This window comes from Eretmochelys imbricata, chromosome 2, assembly GCF_965152235.1.
Source record: "Eretmochelys imbricata isolate rEreImb1 chromosome 2, rEreImb1.hap1, whole genome shotgun sequence".
Classification (NCBI taxonomy): domain Eukaryota; kingdom Metazoa; phylum Chordata; order Testudines; family Cheloniidae; genus Eretmochelys; species Eretmochelys imbricata.
This window is the reverse complement of record NC_135573.1, coordinates 209083273-209107296: the sequence shown is the minus strand read 5'-3', so window position 1 is coordinate 209107296 and position 24024 is coordinate 209083273. Positions and strand designations below refer to the sequence as shown.

At 38.5% G+C, this 24024-nt stretch overlaps 1 protein-coding gene across 3 annotated transcripts in view; it reads right to left on the bottom strand.

Annotated features, from left to right (window-relative positions):
- Positions 1-23207, bottom strand: part of IGF2BP3 (insulin like growth factor 2 mRNA binding protein 3) — a 162862-nt gene extending 139655 nt beyond the window's left edge. For all 3 annotated transcript variants that reach the window (XM_077809345.1, XM_077809346.1, XM_077809347.1), the window contains exons 1-2: positions 22745-23207; positions 20864-20924 (exon numbers count right to left, since the gene is read on the bottom strand). In XM_077809345.1, coding sequence (XP_077665471.1) covers positions 20864-20924; positions 22745-22919 — 236 coding nt within the window. In that variant the 5' untranslated portion in view covers positions 22920-23207. The remainder of the gene's footprint in view (positions 1-20863; positions 20925-22744) is intronic.
- Positions 23208-24024: the final 817 nt, after the last annotated feature.

Here is a 24024-nt window from a genome sequence, read left to right as displayed (position 1 = left end):
TCCCTACCCCAAAGTGTTTGTATGAGAATTGTTTTGTAAATTATGTTGTGTGGTTATAGCTGTAGTGCAATACTCATCTATTCAATTTGATTTAAATAACCATACAGAATAAAAATATACAAGTAAAATTACCAGCTTACAAGGGAAAGATGTCAGCATAAAACCATGGCATTTTAAGTCAAGATGGTTCTGACACAGGACAGAAATGAAATGACTTTGTACATTTGAAAGGGTCACGAGCAGTCAGCTCTTCTCTCAACATCTACAATTTTACCTGAAATCAACTGCAAGAGATTCAGCTTCATACAAAGTTGGAAATAAGCTGTCTTGATTTATGCAGTTAAGAACTTTGTAAAGAATGGAACGGTAATTCATTTCAGTTATGCCTATTTAGAATTGATAAACTGCAACTACCCATGTCTTAATATACTGGCTAATCACCTGAAGAAACTGGACCTGGCAAAAAAACCCACAGAATAATAGTATTTTAAAACTTAAAGTTGAGATTTGCTACAAATAGTATATGGTCTAATAAAGGACTGGAGTATCTAAAAAGCTGTCCAGATATTCAAACTGGATTAACCAGACACTGAAGGCAAAACTAAAGATTCTTGTACCAATACAGCAAATTCCTGTTAATGAATCAAACTTCAAATGATTTTGCTGGTGGCAGGAAAAACAAACATGACATTTATATTTATTTATTACACCTACCGTTTAACCATAAAACAAAAATTAAAATGGTTATTAATGCCACTCTGTAGGGGTTTGTTTTTTTGTTTTTAAAAGCTCCTCTATCTATACAGTGCCTAACGCTCTTCCCGCAACAGTTTCAGCCACCGTGACAGAGTTACTCCTGATTCATACCCGTGAGAGTGAGGAATCAGGCCCACATTCTACAGTTACAAAAATTAAATTATTCACAAGAACGCACGATATTCTCTGTGTAGCAAATATAAAGCGGTCACACCAAGCACCAACTAAAGTAACATCACAGTGGGGGATTTTTTTTAAGCTAGCAATGGAATAGCTTTTCCTGTAATTAATATTACAGTCAATTTGCTTGCCAGTTAAGTTGGGTAAGTGATTTTGAAAGACTGGGAAGATACAGTAGTTAAAATTTAATTCCGCTTTTTAAAAAAGCATGCAAGAAATAAGCAAAAAACAAAATCCTTTGAATAAAGACATTGAATAAATGCTCCTTATTTTAAGTTACCTACAAGTTCCATATATTGTGGCCCCATCAGTTCATTTGCTCCTAATGAGCAATTCTGATAAATGTCTTAAAAACCAAGTTTTGTTTTCATATCCTTTTGCTAAAAGGAGAATTACACTGCATAGCTTTTAAAAATACACACACACACGAGATTGTTACCCTGGAAACTATGTTTAGAATTGACAAATGGCCAGTGAAGTTTTACATTATTTCTATAAAAAGCTAAGCAACTTCTAATGTGCATTTCTATAGAACACATTAAGGGGAATAATTGCTATATTTTGCCTAATTTGGGCCATAAACTCATAAAACCAACCAAAATGCTTGCCAGCAGAAGGAATACTGGGGAACAGGCTTCAAATACTTAAGTTGTCAATGTTATAATATTGTTAGTATTTAAGATGAAGATTTTTTCTGAAACAATGAAGTATTTTTTCCCCTCAAAATACCAGATGAGTAAGTTTAATCAAACTGCTCAACAAGAAGAGATAGTTACTAACTACAAGTAGTTTCTCGAACATTAAAACACAGATACACCATAGCATCTTTATTTTACTGGAGGGGGCATCCTTGAACTGCAAATCTTACTGCCGCAATTCAGATTAAAAATACTATTACTGACACAAATGGAGGCTTAGGTAACAAGCTATGTGTTACACAGCCACCGCTCTTCCCCTCCCCCAGTTTAAGAACACCAGACGTCACTACATGCAGAACAGGAAAGGTTTTAAAGTTTCAACAAAGTAAGATCTCTCAAAACTCAAAGCATGCTAGATTTAAATTTGAGGATCTGATTCTAATCTCAGACATGATGCATGTCTCATTTTCCTTTTGCACATACAAACCCAACCACAGAAGCAGCTTTGGAGAGGTGCATACGTCTATATGCAACACTCAAGATGAAAATGTGGCCCTTATGTTGTCACACAAAGGAACTTTCCGCTCTCGCTTACAAAAAAAAATGTCAAGGTATGATCAATTGTTTCCCCTACACCCCAGATGTACACAATACATGTGTGTACCTGGATCTCTCTACCAGAGATTTTTAAGAGTAACCCTGAAGTACATATGTGGCCAATGTTTCATACATCTCCATTCTTATATCACAAACCACGAGCCATGCTACTTGACACCAATGCAACAATTTAGTTTCAATGTAGGCTTATATTCTAAAAGAGAAATATTTTGGTGTGTGAAAGGCCAAGTCTCTCTCTGCCCCCTTTTGTTTTGCAGACTAGATTTTTGAGGGTGGGAGTTGCTTTGGAATGCATGAAACCTAAAGGCTATTATTGATCAGCATGTCCAAATTAGCTCACACTGCATAGTCAAATCATAGGCCTGTAGTCCTTATATTTATAAAAATAAATTAGATACCAGGCTTTCAGCTAAGGCCACTTCAAGACATAATTTTTACTATTTTTCACACTTCTAATTAGACTAAAATCTTATATTCATTATTTGTAAATTCCCATGTGTGGACCATAAAGAGATTTAATATGGAAAATAATTAAAAGACACTGCAACTATTACCATATTTCAATTTAAATTCGCAGTTATTTAAAGAAAGATACTTGCATTTTCAAATAGTTTTACCATAATGAAATGCTGTTTTAAGAGTTTTAACTTATTTAAAAATTGATACAGCACTATACGTATGCTGTGGTGAGTTCTATCATCCATCAATAAGAACATGGTCTTCAATTTTGCACCCACTGAGTTTTCAATGGATCTGTGAATGGTACTCCACAGTCCCCCTTATTCCCCCCACCCCACTCCTTTAGAGAAGCTGCATGTTTATTGAAAGCTAGTTTCTGCCTGCCCCACCCCCCACTCAGATGAAGGATCCGTATTCTTCGAACAACTGTACCTCTAACTCAACTCATTTTGCTGACCGAATGCTTTAAAATTATACAGCTTTTGCCACTTTTCCTCCCACTCCCCACCAACTGGTATCTGGATCATTGTAAGTTGTCCACTTAAAGACTACATGAAAAACCAAACAATGCCTTTTGCAAGCAGAAAGACACTTACAAATATGTAATAGGATTGTTTATGAACCATCTTAGCTGCATAGTCTTCTAATCCCTTAGTAGTAGCACACAATGCTAATCTTCTCCCTCCCCCCCGCAACTTTTTTTTTTCCTTTTTTTAAACACCTACATAATTAAAGGCTCTTCTACCTCCCCAAATATTTTAGTGGTGCCTACTAGTGCTGCTGGTGTTGAGGCCATCAGCATTTCCATTACAAACCCAGTTTTCACAGATTTGTATCAGCCATAAGAAGCAGTTCCAAGCTGAAACTCGCATACAAGATCTCTGCTGCAAACTGTAGCCAGTTTGGAGGGACTATGTGAAAGGAAAGGGGGCATTTACAATCTTTACTAGCAAGTTCTGCTATTTTTACACTACAAGAGGGAAAAAAGTATATATTAAAGCCATTTTTAGGCATATATAGGCACTAATGCCTGTAATTAAAAAAGTCAACAAGTTACTTCACTTTGAAGAGCAGTTGAAGAACAGAAACAGTCAAAACATCTATTTCACAGACATTCTCAGAGAAGTTATTGCCTGTATGCCCATCTGCTAGAAGCTTGATGTAAATATGTATTGACCTATCTCATTGACAGTGGTTATAAAGTCCGGGGGCGGGGAATTTTTGGAGGATGAGATGATGTGGGTTTAATCCAGGAAGAACGAGTCACTAAACTGTCCTGAAGATTGTTTAAATTTAATCGATGAGTGCAATAATGTTTATAGTTAAACCTACTATTCTAAGTATTACCATTCCCAGTATGTTCAAAAATCATGAAATTGGCTTAAATAAAATACATTTGCCTTCTGGTTTCCTAGCCTTTAATGTCACATTTTCAAGGTTCTCACCACAATTATAGGGGCTAAAACTTTTTACAATAGGATCTTAGATTCTCACAGAGTCACGTGATGCCAGAATCCAGGGCTTTGAGAAAAACAGATATTGTGATACTTGGCCACAGTACATTCTGCTCTTCAGTCTCAACAGCATGAACTTAGCAATTAAGGTTACCCTGGTCTCTCTCCTTTGCTATTACAAATTTGATTCTAACTTTTAATGTTACACGTTGAAACAAATGTCTATTTAAAGTGAGTTTAAAGTAGTTTAACATTGTACCTGTCCCTAAAATCCCCCATCACCCTGCCAGAGTGTTTGGAGACTTGTTTGTTTTAATACACCAGTGATACTCAGACTGAAGCTCAGGAGCCACAAGCAGCTTTTCAATGAGTTTCTGCAGCTCTTTGCAGCACAAGATATTAAAACACTGTGATTTAATTAACAACCAGTCAGGATGCTTTTGCTATGTTAATAACCAATTGTAGTTGATAAAATAATACTTGAGTCATTTTGCTGAGATAATTAATTATATATAATTATAGACACACACACACCCCCCAGACTTTTCCCGTCATACTGTTTAAATATGAATATATAGTACTATAGTAAATGAAACAATGAATTCACGCTACTGTGGCTCTTTTGGGTAATGCTGATTACTAATTTGGCTAATGAAGCACTGAGGTCTGAGTATCACTTTTATACACAAACTTGTTTTCCTTCTACAGAAAAAAAAAATGTTCTCTCTCTCTCTCATGTTGCTATATGAGAGACCCTGACAAAGATGGGAAATAAAGACCCTGATCCTGGAACGAGCTCCATGATGGAACATCACCAGACTCTACACAGGGAAGACAATTAAACTGAGTGCTGGAAAACGCACAAACTAAACTTAAAACAAATCTTAGGTGTTGTAACAAGAGTGGGCAAACATTCAGGAAAACATAATTTTCTGTTGAAATTCACGTTTGTGAGACAAGAGAGTTTACCATGACATTTTGGAAGATCTGTAATTAATGTTATGTTTACCTCTGAAAAGGGTGAAAAGTTCTAATTTGATTTGGCAACTCCAGATTCAGATTCTTTTCTTTGACTAGATGGCAAAAATCTTAATACTTTTAATGCTCAGAAGTATAGTTTTTTAAACACAGAAGTATTAACCACAAAGAAAAACTAAAAGCAGAATTTATAAGAGCACTCAGTTCTTCAAACACAGTGTTTAAGGTACTGTCATATGATTAGTGACTATGTTTTAGGTTCTAGCTAGCTTTTAACCACCTCTGGTAACAGGAAGTTTTAGCCAACAGGGACACACTGTGGAAGTATAGTTGGATGGATATACGTACACATGTTGTTTGTGTTTCTTAATTTTTATATAAAACCTCCCTATTTAATGACAAGAGTAACTTTTTACTAAATTCTGCTAGCTGTGCATTTAAAAACATACTGCATTAGGTCAACGATTTAATGGTTAAACAAGATAAGCTTAAAGCTCTATAAGCTCTGTTTATACAGAGGTCACAATTTAATATTTCTATACAATATTTTCTTTCTAAAAAGGAGATTAACTATTACCAAATATAACAAAGCCAGTTAAATATCCTCCTTCCTTCCCACCCTATACTCATTAGCCTTCCAAGAATTAAAAATAAGTAAGGAATGAGGATGGCTACTGGTGGATCTTCTAGAACTCTGAACAGGAATAAATTTAACAGAATTTACACTTCACCTATCCTGCAACAGCAGAGATTGCCTGGTAAATTTACCAGGCAGATTGCCATTAACAGGTTTTTAATTTTTTTAAACAAGTTTGAACAGAGGTTTCTTTGCACTCACTCAAACTAGTACAACCGTACAAATCCACACTAAGAACTATTGTAAGTTTTTTGCTACTTCACAAAATTCAGTAAGCGAACAAAATTAAAACAAGCCAATGCATTCATACATGGTTCATATATTTTGGCAAGTTTATTTAGTATTAGTTGATGATAATGCTTTAGTAATTGTTCTGTAGCAAATTATTACAGAAATACTGAAGTCTAAATAGCTGTAAGAGGAAACGGCATCAGTTTATTGCTCCCTTTTAGGAGCCCAATTCAATTGTACTACCAAATTGAAATCTATTCTTTTTTTTTTTAAATCAACTTAAATTACTGTGTGTCTCTTCCCTAACCCCAAATGCAGAATACTCTCAAAAGCAGAGTAGAAAAACAAACAAAAGTAATAATTCTCTAGACCAAGTTTTATATCGTCAATAGTTAAGAATTACTTGTGAAAAACAATGTAGCTTAGAAGTTTTCAGAATCATAGTATGATTTTTAACCTAAATGCACATTACGTTTTCTCTATGGTTAGAAATCTCAAGTGGACTGTGTGTGAATTATGGGAAAGACAGATTAGCAACAGTCTACTGGAATTTATTCCACATCTTGTAATCTCTCCATTATTTTAAGTGTACCATTTGAAAAAATTGCTTCTCATTTCCCTACAAAAAGGGGCAAAAGACCAAGAGCTTTCAGATTGTAAATAAATCCCCTACTACCTTAATAATAAGAGAATGAACCCTCATGTTCAGCAAGATAACCAATATCTAACAATTTAATAGTTCTAGATATCCGGGAGGTGTACAAAATCTCTATGCAATAAAGCCTGGCCCTCAGACAAGATTTTGTATTAATGTAACTACGTATTTGGATTAGGAGCCTCTGGGGGGGGCATGAATCAGCATTCACGTCACACTCCCAGCCACTATCCGGCCCGGGCCAGGGAAGCTAATGATCCAACCAGAGGACCAAATTTGGTGATGAATCCTGGTCATGTACTCATTACAATTACACCTGAGGCATATGTTGCGCATATTTTAAGAATGAGCCCCCACCACCACACACTTCCCCAAAATCACTATACCAGTACAAACCCCAGTGTGGATTCAATTATACCAGTATAGACTATTCCCCCTTCCCGTATAGGAATAAGGTTTAACCAGTCTAAACACGGTTATACTTTGCGCCTACACTGGGGCAGGAGGGGTGTATCTTACTGCTCTAACTATACTGGAATAGTTAAATTATACAATTTGTGTTTAGATCATGTCCCCCCAAGTGTATTTCTTTAAGGTAGCTTACTTCAGTACTCATGTAAAACTATTTTTAGTCATAGTATTTTTCAGATATGACATTCAGTAAAAGTTACCATAACTTAGTGTTTTACTTTTATGCTGAATTCACATAAGCTTTATTTAGCCCACTGATTTAAATACTGTAACTCACAGAAATTGTAAAGATGTTCATTGAACACTTGCACCAGGCCTTACAAAAAGTGTCACTAACAGATTTTATTCCATTCCATTGACAATAAGTTCAGCTGCTCACAAATTTAACTCCACAATACTTCAGTCATACTTAGTTTTACATTATATTTTAAGCTATCCCTCAGAAGCAGTTTATATTAAAGTAAGGTTACATGTATACAAAATATGTAAGTTCCCTTTTTACACAATACACTTCTACCCCAATATAACAGTCCTCGGGAGCAAAACAAATCTTACCACGTTATAGGTGAAACCATGTTATATAGAACTTGCTTTTGCCTCAAGCATTTCTGTTAAGAGTCACTTCCCGCTCCCTGACTGACCCCTCAGAACCCCCGACCCATCCAACCCCCAACCCGCTCCCTGTCCCGACTGCCCCGACCCCTATCCACACCCCCGCCCCCCAACAGGCCCCTAGGGGCTCCCATGCCCTATCCAATGCCCCCATTCCCAGACCGTCCCGCCCCCAGAACCTCCGAACCATCCACACCCCCGCCGCTCCCTGTCTTCTGACGCCCCCTGAGACCCTCTGTCCCTTATCCAACCCCTCAGCCCCGGCCCAGTACCCTTAGCACGCCGCTCAGAGCAGCGTGTCAGAGCCAGACATGCTGACCCGCCGGAGCGCACACCCCAGCCCCCCAGAGCGCTGCTTTACCGCTTTATATCCGAATTCGTGTTATATCAGGGTAGAGGTGTAGTTGTGAATTCTATTTAACAAGGTAAAGATTTTCATCCATTGGCTTCACAACACTAGGAAAAATTACCAGTGGAATTTTAGACACACAGATTAAGTGCTAACTGAGCTCCCAGCACCATCTTTCAGACAACTTATTTCCTTTCCTATTTTCCTGAAAATAATAAATATGTTTTGAAGACAAAAGACAATATTATAACAAACATTAACCTTTTTTTTAAGCCACATAACTGCATTGGTAAAAATGTAAGCGGTTTTCATGTTACAGTACAGTGTAAACCTAGGACATGCGAGCTACTGTATAATCAGAGAACTACAACAAAAGTTACAGTATGTTTCTACTATTCCGTCGACTATGCTATTCAAAGTAATGATATCTTTATATCTGTGTGTCCCCAATAGATAAACATAAAAGGAACACTGAAATTGATCTTAGCTTCATCAATTACATTTTAACTTGTTACATATTTTCAATTACAGTGAACACTGTAAAATTAAATTGGTTTTATTTATTTTACCTTATTTGAGACTCACTAGAGTATAGCACAACCAAATATATTATCCTGGTACCTGTTAACTTAGAAATAGTCAAGAGTTTAAGGTTGTTTGTATTTATTGACTTGTAGATCTACTAAATGCGCTCCATTTTATTTGCTGGATACTTAAAGACTCAAGGAAAGAATGTACTCATTGCAATGACTATTTGCCCACACTTAAGAAAACTAACCAATTTAAAAAAAAAATCAAAAACTTAAAAAATGTATCTGTTTCTAGCTATGGAACTATATTACCACACTAAGAACATAATTTCTCTTCAACGATTACACAATACAGTTTTATCACGATAATTTTAGTAGTTCCACTATGAACGAAGATGTGTTATTTGCTATAGCAATGTGATAAAACTGTTCACTTTCTGTACCGCTAGGTATAACCCCACACATCTCCCATTAGACAGAAACTTGCACTTGATTAATAATGTAAACAGAAAACATTTAGAATCTTGAAAAATCAGTTATTCATCCTAAAATGAATAGGTTAGAAGCCAAAATCAAGCCTCAAACTATAAAGAGGCAATAGAGCACTAAAATACAGGATTACCCAAGATCATCATGAGGAAACCTATATTAGAATCTAACAAATGTTCAAAACCCAAGCATAAGATTATCTCTATTTACCAGGAGTTACTGTCCAATTTCTACATTAGTTTGCATTACTAAAAGATTGTAAATATTTAGTTTATTTCAGAACAGTGAAAGCCTACTCCTACCAAGTACTGGACACGGCAATATAAATCAAATTAGCAGCAATTAGTAGAACTATAGTTATGAACCTCAAGACAGAGAACTGATCCAACATAAACGGTTTAATAGAGAACACAGTTCGCAAACATATGCATGTTATGTAGTGAGTGCAAGTAAAATTCATAGAACTGTATGTTAAAGATGGAAGAAACAGGGTCAGGTCTTCTAATCAACCCCTAGAACCAGGCAAGGTTTTCCTGAAACGAATATTTACAAGAGCTTTATCTAGTTTAAGTCTGAACATTGGCTGCGACAGGGCACCCATATTGGTCTTCAGAAAACTAGACCCCATTCTAAGCCATTCCTTCCCCACTAAATTTTCAGGACTGCAGGGACTTTCTATGCTGAAGTGCCACTAAATTTTTGACAGTATCTTACATGCCCAACTTTCCTAAGGTCCCGCCCAAAATGATTATAATGATGAAAGTCAGGGTTATTCAACAGAACTCCTCACTGACACATGACCCTGCACATAATTTCAAGCAAACCGCAACAGTTAGAGAGAGTCAAAATATCTTAAATGTTCATTTCAATAGCCATTCTGAAAAGCTGTGGTTCAAAACATAGCACTGGCATAGAGCAGAAAGCTGCCTGTAGCTCTAAGTAGTAAGATGGACCTCTACTACTGATCATGCATTCAAAAGTAGTGTCCCGAATTCTAAATCACTAGTTTTAATCCCACACACGCAGCAGTATTAAGACTTGCAATAAATGAACTGTGTATACATAGTGACGTAAATGTGGGGGGCAGGGACAAAAGGCAATGTACATTAATTTAAAATATTTGTAAGAGTGAAAGTCAAAGAAAAATAGTACAGAAAGGTATTAGTTTGTGGGTCTTTTTCCTAACAAGCCAAAAAGAAACCCCACACATGTAAAGTTATCTTTACGAGCCAATATCTATGTACTTAAAGGGGTCAACATACTAATCTTAGTTCTAGAGCCTTTGCCTTTATTATTTTGGCAAACAATTTGCTGTTGCTTATTCAATGTTCTATGTTTGAAACATTCTTAGCAGTACTATCCCACACTGCGGACAATGACTCCATTTTAGTGGCACTCTACCGTGGACCGATACAGTAGCTACGTGGGTGTGTGCGCACACAAGTTAAAAGTTATACTAGAGTGCACTTTCCATTTCTATACTAAATGCAAGGTTTTCAGAGTATTTAAGCAGCAAAATAAACACTGTTTCTTGGTTGAAACAGTGGCCAAATGCCCCAACATAGATATTTAGACAATCTGTGCAAATACTACTGCAACTGAGTATTGGTTAAACCTACCAAAAATGCATATTTTTTGTAGTTAGGTAGATTTATGCCAACATGCACATAATAATCAATCTAAAATAAGGTTATTGAAGTAGAGCAGAACCTTACTAATTTGCATTAATGCTAGGAAGTCCTCTAAGGATCACCGAAATTGGGTATTTAGTGAATAAATGAACCAATAATACACACTAAAGTATACTTATGTACTTTAGAAAATTGTAAATTAGTGGGGGGTGAGGTTATAATACTTAGTATACTAGTAAATGTTTGTCTGTTTTGTAAAAGTGAGTCTTCACAATATGAGACCTTGTTACATCACTCTGCTATTGAATCTTTGAGAAGTGGGATTAAACTCATCAGGAGTTTTGAGAGAATCATCAGTTTGGCAGACAGAACATACACTAATAAAAGAAATTATCGTATCTATTAGAAAAGCAGCCACCTGCTTATACTTTGTTGTACTTCCCATTTGTCTTGTCTGAGTTGTAATAAAACTAAGTGTTTATAACTTTCGCTTTCTGCTATATAGTCTTAGACTTCCAGATCCCCTCATTTTAATTGTTCTCAAATATACAGACTGTATGTTCAACTACACACTTAAGTTTCTGGTAACACGCAATTCAAACGAAATAAAAATCTAAATCTATACATGTTTACTTAAGTGTCCAACCTGGCAGAAACATTACTGGTTCTCTTACAAACGTTCTGGGTTAAGGACTTCTGCACATATAATGAAATATAATCATATACAACTGCTAAATAAAAATGGCTTCTTTTAGGGCCAAATTCTGACATTCTTAATCAAGAAAGCTCCTGATGACTTCAATAGAATTTTGCTTGATTAAGGCAAATTTTAGCTTTTTGTTACTGAATTATATAACTGGGGGAAATATCTTAACATTCATTAAAAAATCACTTCTGTGAAGCATGCCATATATAGTGGTTTAACAAGTTTTCTTGCTTTTTAGCGACTAGCAGTAAGACTGTGACTAGCATTGCTGCAAGATATTTTTAGTATTGAATTGTTTTCACTCGTTAGCTTTAAGAAAATTTAACAAAATTTACACTAACAAAAGGAACACACACTGGAGAGCTCTCTTCACACACTGGAATATTAAATTTTTCAATTAAGACCACTCAGTCTGCATATTATCATTGACAAGATACCTGAATCAACGCAGTGGAAAAGAAAGATGGTATAAATTTAAGTGTTCTATATTGTACTAATTCACATAAGAAACAGAGCCCACAAACAGCAAGAAGTCAGACTGTGGACAGTACATGTGATATTAGCAACTAGACATTTGGAAGGCAACTTCAAAGTGAGTAATATGATTCCAAAAGACAAGAGATTTTTTTAAGTTTCCTTCTGCCATTTCAGTGCTACAACAGCCGCCATGATATATTCATATTGTCAACAAACTTTTACAGGAAATTTCCTCCAGTAGTTTCCACCAGAATTATACTTACATTCTTTACTCATATGAGTAACTATACTCACATGAGTAAAGAAGGGCAATTACAAAACAAGAGTGTTTGATATCAGCCTGGTTTAAACTTAGAAGCTAAAGAAAGTTCGTGAACAGACTAAAAATTCTTCCCTTCTAAATAATGTTAATTTTGAATATTTCTTATTCTAAAAAAGAAAAAGAAAATGTTAATTAACTAGGAGCAACCCATCAAGTTGTCTTCACATCCAGAACCCTTCCGCAACGTAAACACCAAAGATTTGTAAGCAAACAACCCCATCCTCAAAATAAACTTCCATGTCACTTTAAACAAGAAAGAAAGAAAGAGAGAAAGAGAGAAAGAAAGGACTAGACCAAACCTAATTAAACCCAGGTTATTTTTCCCTAAGTTTCTTGTGCAGTCACAGTCCCAAAGTTAGGACCCAATTCTGAAAATTCATACTCATCTAAAAGCCTTCATGTGACTTTTGAAGACTACACAGGTGAAAAAAGTTTTGTAAGATCAGATCCCATGATGAGAGAGTTGTTCTATAGTGTTTATGTGTCAATCTCTTTCTTTTAACTGGTCCTCTAGCCTTGCTTATTATACCCAAACAGGTTAGAATTCCTTTTTGATACCATAAATGTAGAATGATTACAGTGAAACATTAAAAGCTCAGCTTTATTCTGATTTAGTTTAAAACTAAATTATTTAGGCTAACATTTCAGATAAATGCCTTTCTGAACATTTCATCTAAACACAGCTAAAAACCAAGTTTTGTAGACATACAGTGACACAATGAAACCTTGTTGCTCATGGAACGCCATAAGTGCAGGTTTGCTATAACCAGAATTTCCATTTGCACTTGACAATGCACTAGAGTATTTTAGAGCGCAGAGTTCACCATGAACAAATACCATTTTTGAGTTTTACCTACATATACACAATATGGTAGTAACATCTATTTACCAAGACAATAAAAATCAGCTATTGCCAGAGCGAAAAGATGTATTTGACACATAAGGTAGACTTACATATCTTAAAATAGCATTCCAAAAGTTCAGCTGAGCACGAAAATTAATCTTTCAAAAGTGAATATTCAACTCCAATTGTACTAATACTGAAGAAAGGAAATTTAACTATTTTGAGAAAATTCTTTAGACACTAAGCCATTTTCTACTTACATAGCAAGTAGTTTATTGTGATGTAATCTTGATTAAAAGGCATTTTATCTGAAACCTTGTTCTGCATATTATTGTCTGATTGTTTTGAAATACCGTGATCAAAACACTCCTCACACCAAAATGTAAACATTAAAATAGAAACTGAAGTTCTTTCCCACCTTTCATATGTTTGAACATTTTGATATTTCACTTCCTAAATAAAAAAAGGAATTATTCTTTGTATAATTTTCATAATTTATGCTCTAGTCAAATGATTAAAATACACAACTACTTCTCCACCCAAAGTGTTAGAACCAAATACTCTTCATTTTGAAGAGTGCATCTTATTTTGAGCAATTTAATATAATTTTAAATATATCTTTACAGAAGGCCATTTTTAGTTGAGTACAATCCCACTATACCTAAAATAAAGAGGCAACATCTAACAGCAGTTGGTATGCAAACAGAAAGGGGGCTAGGGAAAATTCCTATTGAAAACTACACAGAACACATGGTAACTTACATTCTGTATTTCAGATTTTTCTCACAATAACCATTTTGAAGGGGAACTCACTTTAGCAAAGTGACAAGAACAGAAGAGTGTGCTGTATTTTAGTTTATACTATAGATTTTGTATTGTAAACATATGATGAATATCCTCTTCTGCAGGGAAACATCATTCATTTGACACTAAAGCACTATAGGTTTTGTTAAACCCATAATGCAGGTTATTTCCAGCAGCCTACAGTAATTGATTCATAATATACACAGCTACTTAAACATATGTAAACTAGTTTGCATCTTGACTTGCTAATAAAGTAGGTTAAAGAAAAAAGATGACTGTGATTAAATGGATTTTGAAAGCTATGATAATTGTCTTAACCTGCCAAAAGTAAAACAGAAGTTTTACTGTACAGACAATATTTAAAAGCCAAAATGGTCCTTTCAGTAGATGAATTGAGAAAAGGAAATAGCAGTTGCCTCAGTGGCAGCTTAAGTGGACAGGTGGATTGGAAATTACAGACCCAGGTAAGCATGGAACTACTTATTACCACCTCCATCCCAGCACATCACAAGCTTCAATGCAAGACCATATGACAGTCTATTATATGCTGCAGCATTTTGAAATATTTTGCCCTATTTAGATAGGAAAAGGAAGGCTCACACACAGAAACCACCGCAGGATAGAAGGCCAGACAAATATATATGCTTGATTACTTGTGTATTTTGCCTGTTGACTCTTTAGGCTCAGGTTTAAACGTACTTCCGGAAAATTCCTCTTGTCAAAAACCAGTTTTCAAAAAAAAAATATTGATTCCTTCAAAAGTGAGGCAGGAACAAAAGACATTTGTATACCAGTTTTCATCAGAGGTTAACTCACAGTTTTTACTATGTACCACTTTAAGCAGATTTGACAATCAAAGAATTAACTGACTCAGAGATACATGAATAGATTTTTATGCATACAGAAATTTAGAAAGCACAGAATTGAAAGAATACATTGAGGTTTTCTGGGAAAGTATTATGGAACTGTATTTCAACTTTTTGTAAATACCTGCACTGGGTACAAATCTTCCTATGTCTTATTCTCAGAGAAAAATGAAAAGCAATTTCCTTATTTCTGCTTCACAACATCTAATATTTTGTATCAATTTCAATGTATTTTCATTTCTTTACCATTTTTTAGAATGGCTAACCCAGAGCCTATGTGGCTCGTACAACACAAGGTGTTAAATACACAAAATATAGCAAAGATACGTCTACACTCAACTAAACACCCACAGCTAGACCATGTCAGCTGACTTAGGCTCACAAGGCTTTGGCTGCAGGGCTGTAAAACTGTGGTGTAAACATACAGGTTCAGGCTGGAGCCCAGACTCCAGGACCCTCCCCGCTTGCAGGTCCCAGAGCTTGAGCTTCAGCCTGAGCCCAAATGCCTACACCGCAATTTTACAACCCCATGAGCCTGAGTTAGCTGACACAGGCCAGCCAGAGGTGTTTATTGCAGTGTAGACGCACCCCAATAGTCTTCTGCATCTGACATGCCATACTTGCCCAAACAGCAAATCATAATACGTCTATCCGCTTTCTATGCCGTCACACACTGCCTTATCAAAAGGCCAAAAGAAAAAAAAAGAAAGATACTCTTTGGACCAAGAAGGGAAGCAACTTCCAGAGTTGAGGATCCACCATAGAAAATACTCTGCCACCACGCTCCCTATATCCTCTAAACTGTGGGTATATTCGCTCCGCTGATTGCAACTAGGAGAGGTATCACAAAAAAGAGAAGTTATCTCTTGGGTAGCCAAGTCCCAAACCATGTAAGTATTTATAGGTCAAAACCAACCTCCTAAACTCCACCCAGAAATTAGTCAGAAGCAAGGAAAGACTCTAGAGCACTGGAGTAACGTGTTCTCTACACAAAGTACCACTTACGAAGTAGACAGTTGGATTCTGCAATAATTTCAGCTTCTGGAAGGCCTCAAGCTCTACCCCCATGTGGAGAGCACTCCTGTAGTTTTCAGGGGGTTTAATTACTGTATAGAAAAAAAAATCTGATTAACCACTCCCTGACCATGTTTTACAGTCCTTTAATTATACTTTACTTAAAATGTTCAAGTTTAGCATGCCTGTAGAGTTGAGAGTCTACAATGCTGAGAGGGAAAACACATTTAAAGCTTAACCTAAAATTTAAATAAAGAGCCATGTGCTTTTTATAGTTCACCCCACTTTAAGAGACTGTTACAAAAGGGGTGCACTGCTATATTATTGTGAGAAAGCTAGTCTAGGAGCTACAGAAATGCAATTTCCTACATATAATTCTCCATAAACTGGATAAATAATAATCTATACTCACTACAACTACATACTGCATGCACGAGAGCCACAACAACTGGCCAAATTTATGTTTTCCACCATTAACAATAATTAGCTTCCCGTAAAAAAAAAAAACAAACAACCACAACACTATTTACATCTGCAAAAACAAATGTAGATATGAGGCACTAAGAACCAGACTTGCTAAGCAGAATTTTGACTAATGCCTGCAACAGATTCTTGCTCATTTTGAGCCATGTGAGATATTCAGTCACACATGCTCCACTCCCTCCATGAAACAGACTAATATGTCATAAAACAAAAAAGTGCTCTGTACTTTGCAATTTTATGTACAGTGTACTAACCCCATGTGCCATTAGCATGGTGTTCTTACCCCTACCTTAGTCACATACTATATCAAAAACAAAAATCTACAAGTATTGTGTCCCTAATTTAAAAATCTGATCACTCAGAATATAATCACCACTACAGCTCAATCACCCTTTAGCATTTCAGATGTAAACCATTCATCCCCTCACTCCCAACACACATACCACCTTCATGTTAAAATTATACACAAATTTTAATCCACAACTAACAGCATGAAGCTCATATGCATCTCACTAAACAATTTTATTTTAAAAAGGTCTATTTCTTCTCAAACCAAACTTCACATTAATTGAGATTAATTAGGATTAAAATCTTATTTAGGTTTCCTGTAACAGAGTTACTAGTGGCCAAAATGACTGGTTAAAATGAACTGACTGGTTAAAATCCACTGACTGTGACCTATCTGCCATACCTCATCATTCCTCCCCCAACTATCACAAAATATATATATATATATTTTAAAAGGGCATCAGATTCAGATTCTTAATTTGTTTTTAAAAACAAAGCAAGAGAGTCAGAGGTGGAACAGTATCTATCCTCCCAGCTAGAAAAATGCCTCACTAGTACCATAATATCTGAGTTGTAAGTGTAAACTAACCATTTTAAGCTCCTAAAGAGAAAGTCACAGCAAGTTTTCCCCTAAAGCCAAAAAAAAAAAAAAAAAAAAATCTAATTTTAGGTGAAGGTCTATAAATTTTACAGGGATTTAAGGATTCAGAGTAGCAGCCGTGTTGGTCTGTATTCGCAAAAAGAAAAGGAGGACTTGTGGCACCTTAGAGACTAACAAATTTATTTGAGCATAAGCTTTCGTAAGTGAGCTGTGGCTCACGAAAGCTTATGCTCAAATGAATTTGTTAGTCTCTAAGGTGCCACAAGTACTCCTTTTCTTTTAACAGGGATTTAAGAATGTTCTCAGAAATGTTAAAGGACTGACTCAATGTGCAATCCTCAGGTGGCCAGTGTCAGCTCCCAACCCTTCCCTCCCCCACACTAAGCTAAACTGCACATCACCGATATCTGAATAATCAGATTGCTGTATGTACATTGCCCCACTAGATACCAGCTGCTCTTGAGTCACAGAAAAGGGGTCCCTAAAGGGCTCCATCACAAGTGTATATATATATCAATCTTGCTCCATTTTTGTTTCTCAAAACAAAATTAATGTGAAGGGTTGATCAGAACTAACAATGCTCGGTGTTCTCTTGAGAAGCATGACTAGCACTCAAAATTGTTACAACGCCTTCTCCAAATTTTGAATGAAGTGACTTAAAGTTTTATGAAGTACTGCAATAGTCTTCCATGATTCATAAGGTCTGAATGCAAAAATTCCACATTTCCCTTTCACATTCCCTTGAGATTTCAGTAGTAAATCAGGAATAAACTTTTGGATTATGAAACAGTAGGCACCTCCCACCCAAAAATCTCCACCCTTCTTGCAAGTAAACCTTTACCAGCCCTCCCCCACCCCAGCTACAGTTGCAATGTACCCAACATCTGTCTTAACGCTTCAGTAGGCATTCCACAGTACCATAGTCCCAACCTGCCTTTCACAGCAGGTATAAAGGTGATTTTGGCAAATGTGGGTGTTCCCACTATTGGACATTCCAGTCTGAAAAGTTCAGAATACAGTGACTACTGGGTCTAAGAATTTCACTCTGAATAACAAACCACACTTCACAATGAGGAGTCTTCTGGACTCACCACCTCTTGACCTTCCTTTCCATGGTAAGGTTATGAATTACCAGCTCCCTACCTTCACCCCAATACACAACCTCACCAGCCTCTGGGGGTGTGGAGGGAAAATGCAGACAAATGCAAAAAATGCATATTTTTAAAAATTGAGTAGGAACTTCCCACTCAGCAGCAACACAGTGATAGAGGTTAATACAACAGTATACACTGAACAATTTAAATGCACTACAAACAACTTTTGCTGTTATTCTTATGCAGCAATAATTTGATCATGCTGTTAACTGTATGGCTATGCATGCTAAAAGGAGGACATGACCTATATTCCACATAATTTTCTTTCCTGTAACATCTATTTAACCAAACAAAACACCCTGGTACAAGATGGGCTCCATGGAAAACTAACCCTAGACTTTCAACATACTAACAAACTGGGTGGGTCTTTTGAACACCACCACACAGGATTCTCCACAGAACTGTGACTAACTACCTCATTAACAACTATATCTGCCACACTTACTATGTACAGATATACAGGCTTTTTTAAAATACATCTCTTTTACAGCCATACTTTGAACATATGTAAATAACTTCTTTTTTCTAAATTACTTATTTAGCTCAACATTTAAAGGCTTAACTTTTAAAGATATCTAGTAACTCTGGAAACATAACTAGGCAATACTTAAAGAGAGATCCATGGTAGGAGAAAAAAAATAATCAAACTTGTTGAGCTGGTGCAAGGGAAGTACTACACAGTTTTCAAAGGAAAGCAAGGAAAACTACTTTTGTATGGACATTACTGAATTAATTTTGAAGTAGATTTCTACAGGTGAGAATTTTTATTTTCAATTATAAGAAATGCAATTTAATTTTCTATTTAAAAAGTCCAGAAATATTCTCATCAGACACACCATGTTTAAAAAATGCTTAATAAACATGATTTGAAGTGGGAAATAATACTGACATTTTGGTAACTAAATATTCATAAAAATACAAATATGGGTATATACCTGTATCCCTGCAATATATTTTGGAAACTTAACTTTACTCTCAAGTTTTATATAACATTTCTTCCAATAAATTACAGAATTACAAACAAAAAAAGGAAGTTGTAGAAGAGAAAGTGCTAGTTCACACACAAATATGAAAACATGCCTAACCCCAATACGAAGAACAATGTGTTTTTATACTTTCAGTTGAACTCTATTAAAAGCAGGGAAATACGCATTTAAACACATCAAAAATGGTACAGAAGTTTTTCTAAACTATATTTGTGATTATAAAATTAATATGTTTAGAATGGCGTATGTATCAGTGCACTTTTTGTATGTCCTTCAGATTAATAAATTTCTGTTTACAACTTAGTTGCTATATTGGCATATATTACAAAGACTGGAATGTACTTTTGAGACTGATCAATTCTTACATTTGCCACTGCATTTTCTTCTATTTAACCCTAATAACCTTTTAAATATACAAGAATGTATTTAATCAATATTATACATTCAAAAAGTTGAATATATGCTACTGTAATTTGCAGTTGACACATTCATCTTGCACAATAAACAAGACTGCATATTGCATTAGTTTCCAAATAACAAAACTAACCAGACACTATAAATACACATTCAAAAGCTTTCCTACTAGCATTAAACCAACAAAAATCCCACAACCATACTTTCTCAAGTGAAGCTTCCCTCCACTGCTAAACAAAGATTAATCCCACAATCAGATTCCCAACAATAAAGCAACTAATATTTATACACACCTTTCTAATCAACTGTTTGAGGAAATTCTGTATTTTTGTACAAGTCTAAGGGATGTGTTCGGAGCACTTTTTAAATAAAGTTATTTAATCTGGGAAGTATGGCTGTTTGTATAATGGAGGGCAGGAACAAGTAAGTGCAAAGTTCGATCTATTTTGTTATTACTCTCTAGAAAACCTAGAGTGCAGTATAATTTAAACATTCGTGAAAAAAGCAGAATACAATGCTCTAGGCAGTACAGAAGTACTAGTCTGCTTTGCTGCAAGAATCTGAGCATTGTTTCTTCACATCAGGCCCACAAAACTACATGCTACTGAGCCCTGAAGTACTTACTTTGCAAAAATTAAACCCACACTTAAATAAAGGAAGCATAAATCATGTCTTCACTAAAGAGAAATCAGAGTTTCCTCATATGTCTGTACATGCCAGATCAAAACAGTAAAGAAAAATTCCTCCTTAAATCTAGATGAAACTTACACTACTTAGCTATAAAATGCTGCAGCCTCCAGCATGGCAGTATCAAAAAACTGTATGTATACAAGTATATTTACAAGATGCTTTTTGTTGCCGAGCAAAGCTCACATGCTTGCCTGTTACACAGTTCAAAACATCCCATTTCATTTCCTGCTAATGTACAAAATTTAACTCCTCTCAGGAATTTAAATTTTTTAATAATTATTTGTCATTCAATCACAACCTACTTCTTCCATGAAGAGGGTTGGTTTCTATAAATCCAGTGCAGGCTGATAATACATTACATTCAAAATATAAGGGTACAATTCTGGAATTATTCTATCATAGTGGGGTTTTAGTTTAATAAAGTAGATAAGATATCCACAAGGAAGGCAAACATAATTTAAGTTTTGTTTTTTTTTTTAAATTGTGGTAGACTGGTCATCGAGGGCAAGAAAAAAAAAGTATTTACCTTTGTCTTTTAGGGACTGAATGTTCAACTTCTATGAGTTTACCATGCAGTTCCACTTTACCTGTAAATACAAACAAAATAAGGGAGAAGTGTTTTTAAATGTGTTTGAATGCCTCCCTCTTTTTCATCTCCCCACCCTTCCCAAATTGAATTTGTGGTGTTTTAAAACAGCACAGGAAATTAAAAGTGCAACATGTTAGCTTATTCATTAATAACTGGTGTTGCAGTTTGCCACTATGCTGTTGCTATCACAAGACAAGGGACTTGACTTTTAGTGATTCCTTTTAGTCCAATAATTGTCCGAAGAGGTAAGTGAATGACGCTATTTTAAAGTGGACTTCTTCCTTTATTTGAACCATTTTTTTCCAAGGGCTCTGTAATATAGATTCAAAAATTTCGCTCGGATGAGCTGATCAGGGCCCTACAGCTCAAAGAGAGGAGACAGGAGGGATTGGGAATACTTCAGGGTTGTGTGAAAATGCTTGTGTCTTCCCTACTTGCCTATTCTGGGCAGGGCATCCCTCCCTCCCCCGGCTACTCCAACGCGTCCCGCAGGGCGACAGGCCTCAAAATTAAACTTCATGGCATTTTCTGGAGGGAGATGGGGGTGAAGAGAGCGCATATCAGAAGGGCTTTCGCAGCCCCCGGTGCCTCCCCCCTGAAGCCTCTGCAAACCGTATTAAACAGGCAACATTACATTTTACACAAAAACAGGATGTAGAGGCAGAGAGGCGGCCTGGCTGCTGCAAGCGGTGATGGGTGCAGGAGAGGCAATCAAAGGGAAAGCGAAATAAATAATCCCGAAGGAATGCAGCCCTCTAGGGCCCGAGCCCTTCCAGCCCCTCTGGCCAGGGTGGGGAGGGGGCGATAGCTTTTCCCTCTCAAGTTTGGGTTACTCTCCTTCCCTGTAGGGAAAGCTACAGCACGCGTCCCCTCTGTGCAACAACCCGCGTGGGGCTGGGAGCTCCGCCAGACAACTCCTTCCAAGTGCACCCAGAAGGCGGCTTCTACCAAGCCGTAGCCTGGCTGCCGGGGATACACGCTGGGCAGGAGATGCCGGGCCAAGAGCGCCTATAGGTGCGCGCTGTATGCACAGAGCAAGGCTCGTCCGCCCCGCCGTCCCTGCACGTTACGCCGGAAGCAGGGCTCAGTTTCCCCTCCACATCGCCAGGCTTGCCTTCGCACCATGCAAACATTAAATCGCATGGCCTCCCCCCACCCCAAATACTCCCCCCACCCCCAATTCCCGGGACGCCCGCCGAGAAGCCAGGATTTTCCGTCGGGGGCGGGGGGGGAATAGGGGAGACGCAGCGTGCTAGGTTTCTGGGCCCAGGCTCCTGCCTCTTGCCCTGGCCTGTTGTGAGCGATGGGGGTGGAAATCCTCCTTGGCCGCCTTCCCCGCGGCCGGAGCCAGCCAGCCTAGCGCCCCCCGGGCCCTCTCCCACAGCCCGCATGGCTGCAGCGCAATCCCCGGGCGCGGGGAAGGCCAGAAGGCGGCTGGATGTCAAACGCCAGCGTGCACGTTACCTGCCGGCGTGCCCGGGATCCGCAGCCCCCCAGCTCCCGCGGCCAGGCACCGCAGCAGCCCCCCAGCCCCGGCCGCCTGCAGCCCGAGCGCACACAGCCCCGGAGGGCCGGCTCTCGCTTCGCCCCCACCTCCTTGGCAGGGAAAGGGGCAGCGAGGCAGATTTCGGGGTCCCCCCCCGGGTTGAACGGACGAGGTAAGGGGGGGAAGTCATGTGGGTGGGAGAGAGAAGCTGGGGGACAGGAGGGGAGCTTGTCTGTGTGTGAGCAGGAAACAGATAGGGAGAGGTGCGGGGGTGGGTGCCCGGGGCCGGCGTGGAGGGTGCGGGGGGCCGCAGAGCGCCTGGAGGGACTCACCTGAAAGTGCTTCGATGGCCTTCATAGCCCAGTTCTCATCGGGGCAGTCGACGAACGCGTATCCCGTCTTCACCAGAAACTGGCCGCTGAAAGGGATCTTGGACTCCTTAAAGAGACTTTCCAGGTCCAGCGGGCTCACGGTCTCGCCGAGGTTGCCGATGTACAGCTTATTCATGGTCTCGTTCGTTTAAAAAAAAAAAAACCCACAATCCACACCCGCCCAACAACTTACAGCCTCGGCTTGCAAAATAAGGTGGTGGTGGGGGTGTAAAATAAAATGCGATGGAGGAGAGAGAAAGAGAGAAAGCGAGAGCGAGGTGAAAAAAAAAATCAGATCTGCAGCCTGAGTCCCTCCCACCCTCTCTCAGGGGGTAAAAAAAAAAACCAACTGTATCCAAATCGGAATCCGGAGCGTTTGCTGTGTGATCCGGCCGCGGAGGGGAGAAAGGGGGGGAAACACCCAGCTTGGGGACCAGGATGGCGGGCGGAGAAAGGAGGGGAGAAACTACTTTTTTTGTCTTGCCCCCAAGCCCGTTTGGCAGCGGCAGCAGCAGCGGGCGGGCTATGAAAATGTCACACTACGTGCATGCTGGCGCCGCCTCTCAATTAAAAAAAAAAAAAAAACCGGGGGGGGGGAGTGGAAGAAAATTACTTGAATATTCCGGCTTTTTGAATGAGCCACGTGTTCAAACTACAAATCAACTTCTCACGTGAGGAATCCCAGCGCCTCAATTAGATAGTAGCTGCAGCTCGGCTCCCTCTCTCACACACTCACAGGAGGAGGAGGAGAGACTGGTGAGGGACAGGCAGGGAGGAGGAGAGAGGCTGGCTGCACACAACACACGGGGGCAAGTTTAGAGAGAGCTGCTGCTGCCGGGGACGAGAAAGCGGGAGCTCGGGAGTTTGATGGGCGCCGGCCCTGAGCGCGCGTCCCCTCTCTGCCCCTATTCACCACCGTTGCTGACAGCGGCTCGGACCCCCTCGCCGAGCGCTCCCCCACTCACAAATAGCGCCCGGCCTCGCTTTTCTGGGGCCAGCCGCTGCGAGCTCGCTCCCCTGCAAGCGTGCACAAACAGCGGGGGGAGGCGAGGACGCGCTGTCTCTCGGGGCGGGGGCAATCGCCCAGGGTACTCCAGGAAGGAGGGAAAACATGCCGTATACTGCCCACGCCTCCCCCTCCTCCTCTCTCCCCGTGATGCGAAGCCACCGTATTATTCATAGGGGTAGTTCGTGCAAGCTCCGCTCTTCTGGCAAGATGGCTTGAGCACTTTGTGTGGGTG